The sequence below is a fragment of the Ranitomeya variabilis genome, chromosome 1, assembly GCF_051348905.1.
Source record: "Ranitomeya variabilis isolate aRanVar5 chromosome 1, aRanVar5.hap1, whole genome shotgun sequence".
Classification (NCBI taxonomy): domain Eukaryota; kingdom Metazoa; phylum Chordata; class Amphibia; order Anura; family Dendrobatidae; genus Ranitomeya; species Ranitomeya variabilis.
The window spans coordinates 473,682,113-473,701,545 of NC_135232.1; the positions used below are offsets into that span (position 1 = coordinate 473,682,113).

Below are 19,433 nucleotides of genomic sequence, written 5' to 3' on the forward strand. Positions count from 1 at the left end.
AAACTCTACGTAATGCCTACCTGTGAGTGTATTAGTTTTACTAGTATTTGCGTCCATACAACTTTTTTGATCCTTTTTGTTCCATTTTTTTCATATAGATGAAGTGACCAAAATTAGTGTTTATAACACTAATGTAAGTAGAGGGGAGGGGACCAGATTCTGTCTTACTACACATACCCACTTGCCTGTCCCCATCATCATGTATGCAACTGACGTAAAATGGAGCTTCATACACTGGAGCTTCCACTCATTTGGAAATTAGGAAAGTACTCTAGATTTTAGCTGTTGGCTAAGTAAAAGAAACAATACCAGAGTAGGGAAACTTCAAAATGTCTGTTACATATTTGAAATAGAGGAAAAACAGAACGTACATAAAAATAAATGCAGTATTTTATTATTACTTTTTTTCTCTAGTTATGCATCTCATTTCCTAAATGCCAAGTATGAAAATACCACATTTTACATAGAAGAAATAATGAAATATAATGTTTCACCAACAGTAATCTATAAGTCACTGTAGGTGATGTTAGACTATGATTGTTGTACATATTAGACTTGATATATCATGTATTCAATGTCACGAAGAAATATTTTATTCTAAAACATGCAACTTATGTAATATAGGAAATTGTATAACTGTAAAGTTAAAGCAGTGGTGTGTAGTACTGATGCTCATCTTGTTCTTGTTCAAAAGTAAAGGCAAGATCTTCAGGTGCTTCTATAGCTGGTGCAGAATCAGACATGGCTGCTTCTTCTTGATCTGTAAATTATAAACCAGGTATTAATAGGTGTCATTAATTTATGAGAATGTGCATGATACATTTAATTAAATTAGTAATATGAAAATGTGCATCATAAATTTCATTAAATCTGATATATATCTGATGCATTTATTTGAGTAAGAATTTTAAAAAATCATGAAACTCTTGGTGGTTACTCCATATGTCATTTTTTACTATTGTTCATAAAGTTTAAAAATATATTGCATGTCATATTTTCATCAGTCAAACCTTTTCCCTATCTAAGCATACAGTTCCATTTTCCTGTGCTAGATATACACATGATAGGGCTGCTAATCACTTTCACTATTAACAGCAGCATCTAAGCCAGGCGTGAGGAACCTTATTTCTGCCAAGGGCCATTTGGATATTTATACCATCTTTTGGGGGCCGTACAAATCACGCTCTAACTCTATCCACAAAGTACGTCCTCACGCTGGCACTGGTGTCGGGAAGTAATCTTTCATTGCACACCAAAGCGTTCAGTAATGAACGCTGCATGCACATGCTCACAGAGCAAGAAGAAATTAAAGGGCCGTCAAAAGTACTGAGAATTGGCCCAGGGGCCGGATAAACGGTCATCGAGGCCTCAGGCCTGAGGTTCCCCACCCCTGATCTAAGCAGTTAACCTTCTGTGATTAGTGCCCATTTCATGTACCCCTGTCCATAATTGTTTCTCACATCCTTTTGCGGTAATGTTAGGAGACCATTCAAGATCATTTCCCATTATACATTTCTGTAATATATGAAGTTCCCTTGTGTTTACCGATGTGAAAAAAAAATTGTAATGAGCTTGAGCTATCTCCTGGTTCTCACTACACATGTCCCTTCCTGATTTCTGTCAGCTGCAGGATTGTTTTGAAGACCTTTCATATATTTTAATTACCATCCACATCAGTATTTACATTGTTGGTAAATTTTAATGTAGAAATGTAGATGGAGACACTAATGCTGAATTGAATCCACATGAGGTCACCATGACAAATTTAAACCAAATGCAATCAATAAAATACATAAGATTGAAATTAAATAAAAATCTGTCAGCTTGGAAATGCTGTGCAATGTATGAGCAGCATGTTGTAGAAAAGAAATTAACGGGGTTAAATTCATACATTTTGTAATAAAAAATAAGTTCCACAATTGGATGTGTTAAAAAAAATGTTCCGGTGTTGAAATAATCTTATAAATGTGCCCCTGCTATGTACTGTGTAATGGCCGTGTCTGACCATACAGGAATATGGTCTAATCATACCACATCTCCTGGGCAGGGGGAGGAAGCAAAAGAGAGTATACAGACAGTACAGCAGGTGATCACAGCTGGGTTTTTTTGTGAGGCAAAACTTTTCCCTGCCTGTTTTTAAGCAATGTTTTATCTCCAAGAAGGAATCAGCTGTGATCCCCTGCTGTAATGTCTGTATACTCTCTTTTGCTTCCTCCCCTGCCCAGGAGCTGTGGTATGATCAGTCCATGTCCCTGTACAGTCAGACACAGCCATTACACAGTACACAGCAGGGGCACATTTATAAGATTATCTCAGCACAGGAACATTTTTTTTTTAAACACATCCAATTGTGGAACTGATCATTATTCAAAGATCTATTGATTAAAATGTTAATTAAAATTAACTTTGTTCATGGAAAAACCCCTTTAAGCAGATTTATACATAGGCTTGTATGAAAGATTTAGTATAATCTAGAATTTATTCATTGAAATCCCTGTTCATTTCAGATTTAACAGTCAAGAGGGTGGTTTGAATCAGTGACTGACAGCTTTCCTTGTATAAGTAGTTATAAAGAGTTAATAGTCATTGATTTGCCTTGCCCCATTAACTGCTAAGGATAGAGTAAGCAGGGAATTCAATTAAATTCCAGGTTATACCCAATCTTTTCCCATAAACTATATATTTATCTACTCAACCCCTCCTGTTGGCAGATCAGACACCTTGTGACAAGTTTCCTTTAATGATAGGCTTGAGCTACTATCAATGGCATGCAATATAGAGAGGTTTTCACAAATTAGACTTCCGTGTTAATTTTATATCTTACAGGAGCCTAATCAGTGTGATTCTAGACACTGAAAATGCAGCAGGTATCAAAAGTGTTGAGTATGGAGCACAAAGACCTCCTGATCAGAATTTATCTCTAAAAAATCCAAAGAGGTTGCCTCAACTGGACAAGCTCTCCAAAGAAAGGTAGTCAGGTCACTCTAAGGCTCAGTTATCTGCTGACAATGAAATGATTACCTTTTAGCAAAGTGGAAGTCTCATGCGGTAAATGTCCATCAACATCTTCATGTATGAGAAGTGTCACATCAGCAGTATTTCCTTCAGGCACAGTTGGCACTGAATCTTCATGGTGCACGAGAGGTTCTTGTTCTTGCACATGTTCAATGTTCTCATGTGGTACATCAGACAGTAACTCAAATTTATTTTCTGCCTCTGTTTCATAGTAATGCTCTTCTTTACTTGGATCATGTTGGAGTTCATGGACTGGTTCTTGTTCTGGTTCAAGTTGAGGTTGTGGTTGTGGCTCAGGTTCCTTGACTTCCTTTCTTCTTCCACGACCAGTTCCTTTGGTTTTCCTCTGACGTTTGCTGATAGCCTGCTCTCTAATAATTGGAAATTATTTCTAAAATATGTCTTTTGTTTTTAAACCCATTTGCAAGAAAATCTCAATAAACTATAACGAATGTTATGGTTATTACTAGAGATGAGTGAATATATTCAAGTGGAATTGAATTTCAATATTCTAAATATTCTAATTTGCCAAAATGTTAATTTTTTGTAAATCTCTTCTGTTCAGATTCAGCAAAATAGCAGCTACTGGCTATCATTTTTCTAAACCATAAAGACCTATCAAAAGGTTAAAAAATATATATATATTATACTCCTCATACAGCTCACCTCTCCAGCCCTGGGATTTCAGTACTTGCAGTGGTGATAAGAAAATGCACCAAGGACCAGATGGGTGATGGCGAAAAGCAGAAGAGCCAGAGAGGTAAGGTGAGTATAAGGTTTTTTTTTTGTTTTTTTTTCAGATCTTAAGTTTATTATGCTCTTGTATCTGAAGAGAACTCAAAACATAATAAGGAACATTCACTTCGTGGAAAATAACTTCTCTGTTACTGAAATTTTGGGGGGAACATTTGCGCAAATAAGGAATTTGAATTTTGCCTTATACACTGATCTATAGTTACTACTTTATCTATTCTTAGACAATGTAATGTAATTTAATAGATTAAGCCCAAAATGGAAGAGAACAAAATAACATTCCTCCACATACTCACAGCCACAGTGGGGGAGTCTATCAGGAAGATGTATTAATTACAAAAAGGACACTCCTAAAACCAATATTATGCAACAAGGAGAAACGGAGTCCATGTCCAAAATGAGTAACATTATACTTTATTTATTATTACAAAAAAATTACCAATAAATTACCAACAAACATATAACAAATATCACAAGATAAAAATCAGGGTAGTCAAAAGATAGGAGGTAGCACAGACATAAAACGGTGCAGCACACAGACTGGTGCAGTTTAAATAGGAATTTCCTGCATAGTGCAAAATATCGCAAGGGTATGGAACCAGGGGATAAGAGGAACGGTATAAATCAATCTCCTGAGCCCTGTACACTGACTCATATCACGGTAGTAGCATCTAAAACCCCCCCCTCCCCAGGATCCTTACCCGCACACTAGCACCAGACCTGGACCGCACCGCTGCCCCTGCCCCTGGCAGCGGTGCGGTCCAGGTCTGGTGCTAGTGTGCGGGTAAGGATCCTGGGGAGGGGGGGGTTTTAGATGCTACTACCGTGATATGAGTCAGTGTACAGGGCTCAGGAGATTGATTTATACCGTTCCTCTTATCCCCTGGTTCCATACCCTTGCGATATTTTGCACTATGCAGGAAATTCCTATTTAAACTGCACCAGTCTGTGTGCTGCACCGTTTTATGTCTGTGCTACCTCCTATCTTTTGACTACCCTGATTTTTATCTTGTGATATTTGTTATATGTTTGTTGGTAATTTATTGGTAATTTTTTTGTAATAATAAATAAAGTATAATGTTACTCATTTTGGACATGGACTCCGTTTCTCCTTGTTGCATAGTAATGTAATTTAAGTAACAAACTAGCCTGTAAGAATTGGAGCAGGTATAACGACTTTTAGTTTTATAGGGGTGGGAACTTTTATTCAATCATAGTGAAATGATACACTGGAGTCTCACAATAATACCCAATATAAAACACATGGAAAATACTATGTAGGCCCAAGGAGTTCACTACACTATGCCGAGGTTCATCTGAAGATTGATTCCTTTAACAGCAGGATTGTACTACTAATATCTGTATTTAATAAATTTGTCATCATAAATGCCATGTGAATGGAGCTGTATAGGGAACAGAGTGCACAAAATATAGGATGATACTCTAACGGAGGAGAATGTAAAAGCAATAGATTACGCTTACCAGAGCGAGTTGTGTAAGGCACAAACTAGGGAATAAACATGTTACACCCCAGGTAATAGGTTGTTACAATGGTATTGCCTTCCTCACGGGGAGAGTGATGCCATGCTTGGAAGCGAGGAAGGATCCCTTTAACAGGTAACCAGTACATGCAACACTGTTCTGACTTCAGGCCAGAAGGGGGAGCTTGAGACCCGGATTCAGGGGAGCTTCCCTATATATTCTGGCTGGAGGAGAAGTTAGTTGGTCAGTCTGTCAGAGGGACAGAGGAGAGAGGAAGCAGACAGAGAGAGTCTCAGAAAGGAAAGCTGGGGGTGTGCAGACAAGTGGTGCTGCAGCTCCTGGAATGAAGAAAGAGAAACAGAATAGGCTGTAGAAGACTGATAGGGAAGGAGAAGTACAGGAGAAGTTAAGAGCTGGAGGAGAGCTGCGACTGAGCTCCCTCCACGCTGAAGCGCAAAAAAACGGTAGCCGGAAGACCAAAGTTGTGGGGGTAATTGTATGCCCCACAGCAGAAACCGGCAGACAGGAGATTGCAGGTCACCTGCCCACCATTAACACCCGAAAGCACAGCAACACATAGAGCCAGGAGTCGTACTTAGAGACACCTGTAAAAAGGCTCGAGTTGCCTGCCATGCGGGTAGTGTCCTACTAAAAGGGAAAGAGAGAAATTGAGGACCTTGTGTGAGACCTAAGGCAGCAAGGGACAACACAGCGCAGAGAGGAAGGCTTCCAACCCCATCTGGCTAGAGGGATTTCTGAATCGCTTCCAAGCTGGCTGGACCTTACCATCACCTGTGATCCGTACCCTGGACTGTGGCTCCCTTACACCAGTAAAAGGTAAAGAGACTGCTACTTTGTCCTCTGATTCTTTCTACACCTTCTACCACCTGTTCCTACTACACCGGGAGCCCTGGGGATTCAGCTTCACCTGTGGGAAGCCATACCATCCCTGCTGCAGTACCATAATTCACAGTAGACCCCTTTAAGCAGCATCGGTCATCCCTGACCGAATACCACAGGTGGCGTCACGAACACTCTTTATTCAAATAAGCCTTTTAAAGACCTTTCCTTTTACTTGGATGTCCAGGGCCACGGACCGGGTCACTGCCACAGTGACCACCCCTTTAACGATCACCGGACCCGGCCTGAGTACCCCAGGGTCCTAGCGGGCGCTCCATACATATTGTCAGCTGCTGATGTCCTGTGGTTGGATAATTAAATCATCCAGGATATTGAACCAGAATGGACTAAGCATGATGATGTGGGCTGTGCTGCTGAAATAAGGATTTTTTGCCAATGCTTGAGTAGAGAATTTTATTCCATGACACATTTCGACGGTGGACCGGCATCTTTTTCAAATGAAATCCAATCGTACATCACACGGTAAGACAAGGTACGCTAAGAAGCCTAAAAAGAGTGCCAAGGTTGACTGGAAACCCCAACAAAAGAATTTGAAAAAAATAATTTGATCTTTTAAACTACTCGATAGTTCCACACTCTCACCATCTGTCTTCACTCCATTTTAAATTTTTCCCTCACCTGGGTTCTAGATCAGGTTTTCCCAAAATGTATTCCTGCAATAATTCAATGCATTTTAATTACCTTTTTCATTTGGTAATCTCCCCTTTTTTCTCACTCAGGACATTCCTTCCCTTCCTTTTGTATTGTCACTTGTTTTTCTTTCTTAAAAATCTCTTCCATGCTATGAATTTCCTTGCCCGCCTCCCTTCTCTTCCCTCCCCCAAATGCTTTTATTGGCATTTTAAGTCAACCATTCCTGCTGTTTTAGGCTTAAGGCACATTGTCTTACCGTGTGATGTATAAGTTTTTCCTTTAACAAAATGGCGGACTGGCATCGAAATGCGTCTTGGAATAAAAACCATTCGCAAAGGATTCTTATTTCAGCAGCGCAACCCACAGAATCTTGTTTTGTCCATTCTTGTCATTATTCCTGCCCTGGCAGTTTTAGCAAAACATTGTATTTTCCATTAAATAAGAAGTCTGGATAACCTTTTTTCAACACTTTGTAATTTTTTTGCCCTGTTATTCTCCCAGAAAGTGTATGAATAAATTAACAACTTGGTGTTACTAGTTGGAGTGTGTCCCTACACAGTTTGGTAATGTCAGAACTCAACTGATTGGACAGTTAAGGGACAACCCTCAACTGGAAACATCAAGTTGTCAATTTATTTATAACCTCTGGCAGATTCTGGAATCTATGTCCTGCATGGTCAACCAGTCATTTGTTTACTTATGTATGGTATCTTCTGAACTCTTCTATTATAGTATTAAGTACCAAGTTTTTCCCCTGAAAATTTACCCAAAAACCCACTGATAAGTGTCTTTTGCTTGAGCCTCTTCTTTCTTCCTTTTCAACATTTCTCGATCTCTTAAACGTCTTGTTGTAGGTACTGATAAAGAAGCAGAAACAATTATTTATATTTTTAACTAGAAATAAATAAAATTGAAAACATTTTGAAGACTATAACTACACAGCAGATTTTGCTGTGTTTTTACAGTGCTTTGTACTGTATATCTGAACAATTTGTTTAATAACCACTGTGCTAGGTATCGTAGCATTGTCCCTTTCATTTTAATCCCACAATATAGTGATCTCAGGCTACAACTGTGGCACTTAGGGAGTGCTTCAGTATGCATACAAGGGAAAAAGGAATCAACCGCACTCAATTGCATTTTTGGTTGCAAAAAGTGTTCATATTTATTACATGTACATATAGTTATTCATAACAGAAAATAAGGAAATCGGAATAAGTGAAGGTAAGGTTATGTTTCGGCCCAGCCCGGGTCTTTTTCAAACCTTTTCAAGGAATGGGAGTAGAGTAGTGTCCCAGCAGGGGCTTGTATATAGTTATGGTTTGTATATAGTGCTGGGTCGAAACGTAACCTTACCTTTAATTATTCCGATTTTCTGTGGTGAATGACTATATGTACATGTAATAAATACAGACACTTTTTGCAACCAAAAACGCATTTGAGTGCGGCTGATTCCTTTTTCCCTTGATATACTGGATCTCTCCAGTTCTGCCTGCACCTCCTGGACAACTGAATGTGCATGATATACTCTTCCCGAGTATGCATAGAGAGAGAACTCGGACTGGCCTGCAGGTGAACAGGTAAATTCCCCGGTGGGCTCCTGTGCAGCATTAGTTGGAACAATACATTTGATTCTCTATGTACAGACAAAAGCAGTATCTCATAACTCGTTCAACAAACTACCTAGCTTATTTTATGGAAGTATAGGTAATTTTGTGAAAGAAGGTACCGTAATATAATATTTACATTTAGATGAACAGTGGGCCCTCAGAATCAATGTTACTGCTGGGCCCGTGCCACCCCAATCCTACACTGTATATACCTATTCACACCATCATGAGCCTGTACCTCCACAATAACAATCCTTACCTTTTTTAAAGGTTCAGAGAACGGAAAACATGTAAACTTCCTCATTTTCAACCCCTGTAAGAAAAGATCCACAATTAAAAATGTAAAATAACATTAAAATCTCAATGCTGTGGTCTTGCTACTTGACAATTTACAATTATATAATATTAATGAATATTTTAAATATAGTATTTCGGGCAGAGCCCTTAATGGGCAATAATGGTTTTAACAACTAGAATCCCAAGTATATTGTGTTCTGTGTACGTGCAGCCATTCTGATTACATGAAGCATTCCAATTATTAGGAAGAGTCCAGAATGCAGGGTTGCCTTACACAGGTAGTATTCCCAAAGCAGAGGCACAAATGAAAACTATATAGTATTCTAATTTTAATGTGCAGATTTTTCAGATTAAACAGTTAGATAGAATGCTGTGCATTTATTAGTTAAGAAACAATCATTGTCTGGTTTTGGTGGAATGCAAAAAATTTAGGTATTGTGTGTAGCAATTAAAATGCCCCAATCATTCAGCTAACACTCTATGGACCAGTAATGATTTTAAGACTAGACTATATTCTTAGTCCAAATAAATGGAATGTAGGTGAAATAATACATATAAAAGACCAGCAGGAATGAGATTTTTCATTTTGTTGTTATTTTACATTTTTACATAGAATTTCTTGAGGAATTGAAAATGAGGAAACACAATTATGATGAAAGGATAGGAAGTAATATAAAAAAAACTGTAATATGATGTAATGAAATAATTACTATCACAGCCTCTATCCTCAACCTGAAACGTCCGTTTCAGGGGCTGAGTTTGTCCATGCTGTACTGATCATGTATCGGTTGTCATTTCCAACGTATGCTTAATGCAAGTGTAATAGAGTGCAGGGTTGCGTATGTCACCACGGAACAGACAGACCAACTGTTGAAGGGGATTTATTAACAGGGGTAAAATTCTCCTCGCAGGGAGTAAACGGGGTTAATAGAGTCAAGTAAAACAGTAAACAGTTAAGCGGAATCAAAGGGTTAACGAGTGTTCTTGTAACTTATCAGCCCAGGGAGGTCCTGACTGGAGGGTCCTTTTCCCAATGTGGATACAGTCACCAGCAGGGCTTGGGATCCTGAAGTCTCTTCTGTGTCTCCTGGAAGGTCCGGGGTTAAGTCTCTCTGCAATCTGTTCTTCGCAAAGTGAAAGTGAAACCAGGAAATAGCACAGTCTCGTTGCTTCTGCAAGAGCCTCTATGCACCAGGCTGACAGTCTCCCTGTATTAACGCTGTCACACACACTCTGGGTAGTTACTTATCACACTCAGGGATTCTTTGCTTGTCACTGCGGTCACCAGGGATTCTTTGCTTGTCACTGCGGTCACCAGGGCTGCACAGTCACTGTCTCTGATTCTGGAGGCTTCCAAATCTACACCCTCACATCCAGCCGTCACTCTGGTGGGTATCTCAGCCTCAGTGCCCTCACGGGGAGCACTCTGTCATGGGGAGCGCGGCGCTGCAGCCTGCTTTCTCTCTGGCACGCTGTCCCCTCTCTGGCGCGCTCTGTCTCCCGCACTTTTCTGACCACTCCCCTCTCTTTTCCCAGCAGTCAACCTGTCCCCTCTGTCCAGGGCAGAAAGTCTTCCCCCAACAACCCAGCTGTCTGGCTAAGTGGTTCCAGGCAAGGAGCAGGGAAAGCAACCTCCTTACACAAGCTCCATTCTTGCTGTGCAATCTTTTAAGTGTACAGTGACAGTGTCGGCTCTAATTAGAAGTGACAAGCTAGCAAGAGAGCGCACTGTCAGTGCACATTGCAAGGAGATATCCCAGCGAACAGAAACCCGCCCCACCCCCAAAACAGGCTTCACTTTTGCGGGCAAGGCTGGTCTCTGTTCGCTGCATTCTCTCCTTATCATGCACAATGACAGTGCTCTCTGTTCCCGCTCCCTCTCCTTACCCTTCCATCTCTAAACAGTTAGAGAGGAAAAGGTAGGGACTTTTTAATTAAACCATATTAGAATAGCGATTATATTATTAAAATAAATAGTGAAACATTTAGAATGAAAATCAATACTAGTTTAATGATATAGTCAGCACTAGTTCAGCCATGACATGAGATCTCATGATAACCTGTTCTACTTTTTAATTATATTTACAAAAAACACACATTTATTTGGGGGGGCAGATATGTAAGTAGGAAGACCGGGCTGTTGGTACCTGTACTGAGCCGGGTCCGGAACTGTTGAGACTGCCTCCCTTGTTGCCTGGGGGAAAGAATGAGGAGCGGTACCAACCTCATGACCCAGGTAGGAGGGGCAGGAAAAAGGAAAAAGTGCGCACAGCAGCTGACAGTTTGGAGTGAAGCAGCAGCAGCACGGAGCCAGGTGAGCAGCACGCTGCGTCCTCTGAGCACCGGGGCCACGACGGGATGCGTTGTTTGGTCCCCACTGCCTCCAATGGGACAACTGCGGAGAGAAGTGCTGTGCGCTCAGTAGCTGCCAGAGAGAGAAGTGCCGTGCGCTCAGCGACTTTGAGTACCGCGCACTTGCAGAGGATAGAAGGCCGAGTACCAGACAGACTTTTGCAGCCTAACCTGCCATTTGCTTTCCACCCATGTACTTTTGACCCTGAGAGTGCTGTGGCTTTTATTGTTTCGGCCGCACATGCTTATGGACTAGGGGCTCAGTGGAAGGTATCGGAAACTGACCGCTGCTGCCAGAAGGCAGACCATCGCTTAAAGGACCCTATCTAAGGACATCGCCCGGCTGATGCCGGTTCTACAACCCCCTGCGGGATCATCTGCTGCAGAGGACCATACAGGACACGATAAGTTCCTTCATGGAACTGCTATTGTTTTACAATTGCTACCCCTATTATTCCCCCTTTAACCATTAACCTTCCTGCGAGGAGTGAATACCTTGTTTTAGTAAATTGTTACACCTTGTTAACCCTTGCTCTGCCTCCTGTTTATCACTGCATCCCGCAACCTGCTTACAGATAGTTAAAAAATAATGGCAATTTTGTCATGATAGACCTCTTTAAATACTGGCTCTATCCTAATATAAATGTATATAAAAGGTAGTGTTCCAAATGTAGAGTGCTGATCCTATGATCTAAAACTGGCTGGTAGAAAAGGCATTATCTGAGTGGACATGACACAGAGATTAATTAGTGAATTTTTCATGACTTTCTGAAGCACTGGTTAAAACACAATCATTGCATGCCATTTCTTGCTTCATTCACAGATTGTGAAATTGTTACTTGGAGTTGAGGCATTTCAGAAACATTCCAGCCAAATGTAGCATCTACAGTATCATCCCATCAAACATGATTATCTCTTGTCCACTAGTCACCACAATAGCTGCTCTAGAGCAGCAGTAGTTCAGAGACGTAACCAACATTTATTTTACAACGATCTCTTCTTTCCGAACTTTATAAGTGAGTGGAAAATTCACTTAAGCATTGCATGATGCCTACTGAAATCAAAGAGTTATTACTGAAATGCACTGTTCTTGTATAGATACATTTAAAGTGGTTGTCCGGGCATATAATATTGAAGACCAATCCTTAGCATAAGTTAATATTAGATCTGTGGGGGTCCGACTCTCACAATTACTAAGTTATATTAGCTAGGGCGGTGGGTAAATTAATCATTGAACAGAGATGTACAGTACAGCTCCATTCAAGGTGTAGCTGCCACTGCCAAGTACCGCGGATCAGCTCCTATCCTCTTAAATAGGAACTGATTAACAGTTCTCGGCATGAATGGAATTGTGCTCTGATCAGTGAAGGTGCAGGACCCAATATTACATGTAGATGGTGGAAAAATGTAAAGAACATTCAAGCCATTAACCACTATTTAACTGAAACTGAATAATTAGAAAAATAGTGCTGAATCACATTATTTCCTGACACTTTTTGGTGAAACATAGTAGAGACCCGACTTATTTGAAGCTCACAATCCTGGAGCCGTTTCTGGATTCACATCCTAATAGATATTGAGGCTTGCTAATAGGGTGTCTTATTGGATATTCCAATTATGCACTTTAACACCAGAGGGTTTAAATGAGACTATTGAAAACACAAATTGCTGTTTTCTTTCTTACTGAAGGGAATTTTTTAGATAATGATAATTAGGTCATCAATGTTATATTATATGCCTGGACAATACATTTAGGCTCCTGTAGTTTGTTCCATAGAGATAAAGCCTCCATCTTCTAGCTAAAACGTGAGTTTGTTGAGAAACACGCCCAAACTATCTCCTGAAACACCTTTTCCTTTGCAGTGAAATTTTCATGTACAGTATATTGTAAAACATAAACTGTACAGAAGCTTATCAGCAGGGTCGATTCACACAGCTAGTATTAACTGGTGTCCATGCCCCTTATCTTCTTAGATACTGTATACAGGTCTAGCAGCAAACAAATTCCACTTTTGTTGCCATGGACCTTGTGATGAAAGGGCGCAGACAATACTAATTGGTTAGGAGGCCAGAGATGTACCAATAATCATTATTAAGCCGAGCAGATGACAGGTAGTAGAATGGTTATACCTATCATACTAAATGAAAAGTCTAAAAAATAAGTGTATTCAAATTTTCCAGACATATTGTATATAGCGTGTAATCACTCAGCTATTGAACAATAGTTGGTCATACAAAAAGTTATGTTATCATATTGTTGAAGATATTTCCCAGGCTATTATCCAATAAAACAAACAGCATTCCCACAGCAAAAAATATTGGTGGCAAATTCACTGTTTTATGGTTAAGTTACCTTTCTAGCGCCCCCTTTTGGTAGTATTCATAGAATCATACTTCCACTATATTTGCTGTAGTTTGAACATTTTGAATAGAGTAGAATCCATAGTGTCACTCAAGTCCAGTGGAAGTATAATAATTTGCAAAGTTATTTGTTGTTCTATGTAGATTATGAAACGACATTGGAAATCGAAAATGGAGTTACACCTGATGAATAACATGACATAGGAAGCTGAAGAGAAAATAAAAGCAAATACAATGTCCAGCAATGTAAGCATATAAATGCCTCCTCCCATCTGCTATGTTATGGTTAATGATATAATATCCATAATGTACGTTAACTGATGTATCAAACAGAACTGTGAATATATAGGGGGTGAGAAATATATATACATTAATAAATATAGAAAGAGTCATACATTCCATATAGTAGAAGACCTCCACTCTGTCTTACCTGAACTCTCATGCTTTACTTCATGGTGCTCAGTTTCTGGGGCAGAGGTTCCAGAATGTTCAGAATATTGGTGGTCCTGTTCAAAGTCACCCATAGTTATTGAAACAGCTGCTCTGGTGTCTTTTCCCAAGTGGTTTGCACAGTTATTTCAAAATAAGATTGCATTTTGAAAAAAAAAAGGAGTGCCCACGGCAAACTTTCCTTCCCGCCCAATGTGTCTTATCAGTCTTGGCCATTACAGAAGGCCAATAAAGATTCCTTATCACATGCTAAATAGGTGTGTGTTTGGCATCTTACTTGGGACATTGGCTCGTGGCTCAACATGCTGGTTAATTGTGCTGGTTGTTTTTATCTTCATAAAAGTGACTTGTGAATAGTGTTTAAAAGCATTGTAAAAGGTCTACATGATCCAAAGCTGAACTTTAAGCATGCACATCATCTGGCTCTGTTTAAAGTAACATTATAGTATAATTGTATCCTAGGGGGTTGGCCAATGAACAACACTAATGATCAGGGCTGGACTGGGATTGATATTCAGCCCTGGCATTTGAGAGCACTATGCTCTGTGCATGGTGAGCGCTGGCTGTAACCGCGCCTGCGGCAGTGACTGACAAATTACTCTAATTAAATGGGTGCGATTGGTGCTATTAGCCATCCTGGTCTTTGCAGCGGGGTGTCAGCTATGATATACAGCTGACATCTACTGATGACGGTGCAGATTATGCTTGTGACCTAGAGCCATCATACATGTATGGTGGTTTGCAGGGAGTCATCTCCTGCTGTATCGTACATGTACGACAGATATCAGGAAGCGGTGAAAGAAAAAACCTCCTCTCCATATTCTACCATCACCAGCAATCCAGCAGCACAGGAAAGAGATGACTCTGCTCCAACACACCTACCCTGAAGCACAATGACATTAATGGGTGGTGGACGCTCCTTCTGCCTACTCCCTGCCTCAGGAGACCCAGTGCCCCACAGGCCACAGATGACAGCCTCAGGGGCCGCATTAGGCCCTTGGTTGGGCCACGTGTTTGAGACCCCTGTATTAGTTGATCAGCCAATTTTGCAAAATTAGCAGTTTTAACCAACTTTAGAGCTCATTCAGGCGACTGTGTTTTCTGCCGGCTGTGTGCTGTCCATGTGCATAGCAGGGTGCACTCAGAGAACACACAGACCACCAGTGCACATGGCTGATTTTCCACACAGACCTGTATAACAATCCTAACATGAACTATTCTGGTCCGATTTACAGACCAAACTGCACTATGAGCCAGTAAGATCTGCATTTTGGGGATGTGACTGGCCCACTTTGTGAGCCTGCTGTCTGAACCAATGCATTGTCGAATGTACAGTGGGGCAAAAAAGTATTTAGTCATTCAGCAATAGTGCAAGTTCCACCACTTAAAAAGATGAGAGGCGTCTGTAATTTACATCATAGGTAGACCTCAACTATGTGAGACAAACTGAGAAATAAAAATCCAGAAAATCACATTGTCTGTTTTTTTATCATTTTATTTGCATATTATGGTGGAAAATAAGTATTTGGTCAGAAACAAACAATCAAGATTTCTGGCTCTCACAGACCTGTAACTTCTTCTTTAAGAGTCTCCTCTTTCCTCCACTCATTACCTGTAGTAATGGCACCTGTTTAAACTTGTTATCAGTATAAAAAGACACCTGTGCACACCCTCAAACAGTCTGACTCCAAACTCCACTATGGTGAAGACCAAAGAGCTGTCAAAGGACACCAGAAACAAAATTGTAGCCCTGCACCAGGCTGGGAAGACTGAATCTGCAATAGCCAACCAGCTTGGAGTGAAGAAATCAACAGTGGGAGCAATAATTAGAAAATGGAAGACATTCAAGACCACTGATAATCTCCCTCGATCTGGGGCTCCACGCAAAATCCCACCCCGTGGGGTCAGAATGATCACAAGAACGGTGAGCAAAATTCCCAGAACCACGCGGGGGGACCTAGTGAATGAACTGCAGAGAGCTGGGACCAATGTAACAAGGCCTACCATAAGTAACACACTACGCCACCATGGACTCAGATCCTGCAGTGCCAGACGTGTCCCACTGCTTAAGCCAGTACATGTCCGGGCCCGTCTGAAGTTTGCTAGAGAGCATTTGGATGATCCAGAGGAGTTTTGGGAGAATGTCCTATGGTCTGATGAAACCAAACTGGAACTGTTTGGTAGAAACACAACTTGTCGTGTTTGGAGGAAAAAGAATACTGAGTTGCATCCATCAAACACCATACCTACTGTAAAGCATGGTGGTGGAAACATCATGCTTTGGGGCTGTTTCTCTGCAAAGGGGCCAGGACGACTGATCCGGGTACATGAAAGAATGAATGGGGCCATGTATCGTGAGATTTTGAGTGCAAACCTCCTTCCATCAGCAAGGGCATTGAAGATGAAACGTGGCTGAGTCTTTCAACATGACAATGATCCAAAGCACACCGCCAGGGCAACGAAGGAGTGGCTTCGTAAGAAGCATTTCAAGGTCCTGGAGTGGCCTAGCCAGTCTCCAGATCTCAACCCTATAGAAAACCTTTGGAGGGAGTTGAAAGTCCGTGTTGCCAAGCGAAAAGCCAAAAACATCACTGCTCTAGAGGAGATCTGCATGGAGGAATGGGCCAACATACCAACAACAGTGTGTGGCAACCTTGTGAAGACTTACAGAAAACGTTTGACCTCTGTCATTGCCAACAAAGGATATATTACAAAGTATTGAGATGAAATTTTGTTTCTGACCAAATACTTATTTTCCACCATAATATGCAAATAAAATGCTAAAAAAACAGACAATGTGATTTTCTGGATTTTTTTTTCTCAGTTTGTCTCCCATAGTTGAGGTCTACCTATGATGTAAATTACAGACGCCTCTCATCTTTTTAAGTGGTGGAACTTGCACTATTGCTGAATGACTAAATACTTTTTTGCCCCACTGTATATGGAGACATTCTGAAAGTAGGGCTCCACATCAGAGTCAGCAGATTTAAGCTGCATTTACACTAAAAGATTATTATGGACAAGCTCATTTCACAATAATCTTTCCGTGTAAACCGGCTGCCAATCACTTAAGAAAGAGCAAAACGCTGGTTCATTGGGTGAAAACAATTTTTTTGCACCTGAAAAGATCATTCTTCTCTGCATCTTCCTGTGTAAACAGGTACTGTACCGCCTATCCACACTGAGCAATCTATTACAGATCTCTCAGTTTGCATTCTTTACCTTGGTCGGGCGACTGATGGTCAGGGGAGAAGTCGATCACGCTTCTCCAACTTTTGGACTGCCGATCACATTGTCATCCAGGAGTTAAAAAGCCGGCTAACTTATCATAGAGGACACAGGAGCGTTCAGCTGAACAAGAGTTCCTGCATATAGGGCTGGCATTTGGCACAGGCAGACCAGGCAGACGCCTGGGGCCCTCACCTAGAAAGGGGGCCCCCTACCTCTGCAGCCCCTGTATGAAGTGCCCAGAGGGTGTACAGCAGTGGCGTCTCTCCCAAACCCCCCTGGAGACCCCCTCAGTGCTGTGATTTACTCATGTGGTCCCTGAGCTCTGTGCTGTTTGCTGCAGGATCAGGTTTCACAGTCACATACAGCAGACATCAGCATAGGCTCTGACCACAGTCACTGCTAGTAATCTGACAGGGCGACCTCCTGTCACTACTGTCTGGATGACACAAGACAGGAATATTGTCTGCTGAATCAGGGCATTTATTATATAGAAATAAATGAATTCCCACGTGAAACAATAAGGGTAAACCATACACATATAATACACGTGTGCATAGGAATCAGCATTTTTGGTGCATTTTTTTTTTGCAGCAAAACACCCATTTTTTAGAGTATGTGCAGAGGATCCAGAAATGGCAGCCCTTTGGATGCAGTGGACATGTTGAACGCAACATTTTTACTGCTAATAGAAAAGGTTTTGGCTACTGAAAAAAAATGCTGCATGTGAACATAGTCTTACTCTGAAACGTTATGTCTGTATGTGGTGTTACATAGGACTGCAGGTGACATCTACTACATTATCTGTTCTCAGAGAATTAGCACTGTTTTATCTGAAGAGTTAAAAAAAAAAATTAAGAGGGGGTTTGGGGAAACTCTTTGTCTTGAGCCCCCAATCTTTTCTGACCCTAGCAACGCCCTTGCGTACAGCTAATAGTGGCAGACCCGTTGGCCGATATAAGGCCCCTAAATATGGGGGCCACAGTGCAATGTTATCATTTGGGGCCCCCACTTTAAATTTTTGCCTAGGGCCCCACTTTGTCTAAAACCGGCCCTGCCTGCATATGGGAAAGTCCTCTGAGATGGCTGTCGGCTGAAGCAGTGTTCAGCCAAGAGCCATCTAATGTTTATGGCGGCCTTAGTGTCAGGAACAGCAGCACCATGAGACACATCATCTGCAAACAGTGTTCTGGGTATATAAAAGCCATTTACAGAAATTGCAAGGTTTTACCTTTTCACTGCCTACCTAAACACATTGTTTTCTCAGTCAGCTATAAGGAGGCAATGAAGGCTGCATCTGATCATTCAGGAACATGGTCTGCACATACCACAGCTGCAGGGCAGGGGGGTAGGAAAAAAAGTATACAGACATTACAGAAGGGTAAATGATTCTTTCTTCGAAATAAAATATTGTTTAAAAACAGGCAGGGAAATGTTTTACCTCACAGAAAGCAGCAGCTGCGATCCTGTGCTGTCCTGTCTGTATACTCTCTTTTGCTTCTTCCCTGCCCAGGAGATGTGGTATGATCAGACCATGTTCCTGTACGGTCAGACACAGCCATTACACAGTACACAGCAGGGGCACATTTATGAGATTGTCTCAGCACAGGAAGATTTTACTTAAACACATCCAATTGTGGAAGTTATTCTTATTCCAAGATGTATTGATTCAAATGATTTTTGTTCGTCGGAAAACCCCTTAAATTTGCTTTTCCCTTTACAATAAGTGTTAATTTGAAGGCCCCTTGCAGAACATGAATAGGATATGTAAATAATGCATGGTGGTGGTCTCTGCATCAGTAGTGGCAGTCAAAAGGGTTACCTACATAACTGCTTCTCCAGCTTTTCTCTGCATACTTCGGTGCAATTGCTGAACAGAAACTGAATGTTCTAGGTGAATGCGCAGATACAAGTAGCAAATCCCCAGTGTCTGTGCATGCACTAGACATGTTTAGCGCCTGAACAGGAGTCGATGCAGAGATAAAATCTGTCCACTATTTACATATTCCATTCTTGGAAAACGGGGGGGGGGGGGGGCTATCGGGTCTGGGGCTATAAAGTGGCTTTCCAGGATTAAAATATTAATTTCTGGGATAGGTCATCCATGTCAAATTAGCGGGAAGCCACCATCTGACATCCCCACTGATGAACAGATTTCAGCTCCAGTGGCGGTCGGAGCTGAAAATTACAGTTTTAGTAATAGTGTAGTAGCTGTTCCCAGGTACGGTACTAAATTGGAGCTAATCTGCCGTACCAAAAAGTGGACATAGCACAGTGATCTGAGCTGTGCTGTTTGACTTTATTTAATATTTACATCAAGTCGATGCTAAT

General features: G+C 41.1%; 1 protein-coding gene across 3 annotated transcripts; it reads right to left on the reverse strand.

Moving 5' to 3' along the window:
- Positions 1-373: 373 nt before the first annotated feature.
- HEMGN (hemogen) lies at positions 374-14,189 on the reverse strand. 3 transcript variants are annotated; one of them, XM_077250820.1, is made up of 5 exons: positions 13,855-13,994; positions 8,674-8,727; positions 7,571-7,661; positions 3,022-3,386; positions 509-760 (listed from the first exon to the last, which is right to left on the reverse strand). In XM_077250820.1, the coding sequence occupies exons 3-5, from the start codon at positions 7,627-7,629 to the stop codon at positions 645-647; spliced, it is 540 nt and encodes a 179-aa protein (XP_077106935.1). In that variant the 5' UTR covers positions 7,630-7,661; positions 8,674-8,727; positions 13,855-13,994; the 3' UTR covers positions 509-644. The 3 variants fall into 3 exon arrangements, with proteins under 3 accessions (XP_077106929.1, XP_077106935.1, XP_077106920.1); XM_077250814.1 differs by lacking the exon at positions 8,674-8,727 and having other exon boundaries at positions 374-760; positions 7,583-7,661; positions 13,855-14,189; XM_077250805.1 differs by lacking the exon at positions 8,674-8,727 and having other exon boundaries at positions 13,855-14,014.
- Positions 14,190-19,433: the final 5,244 nt, after the last annotated feature.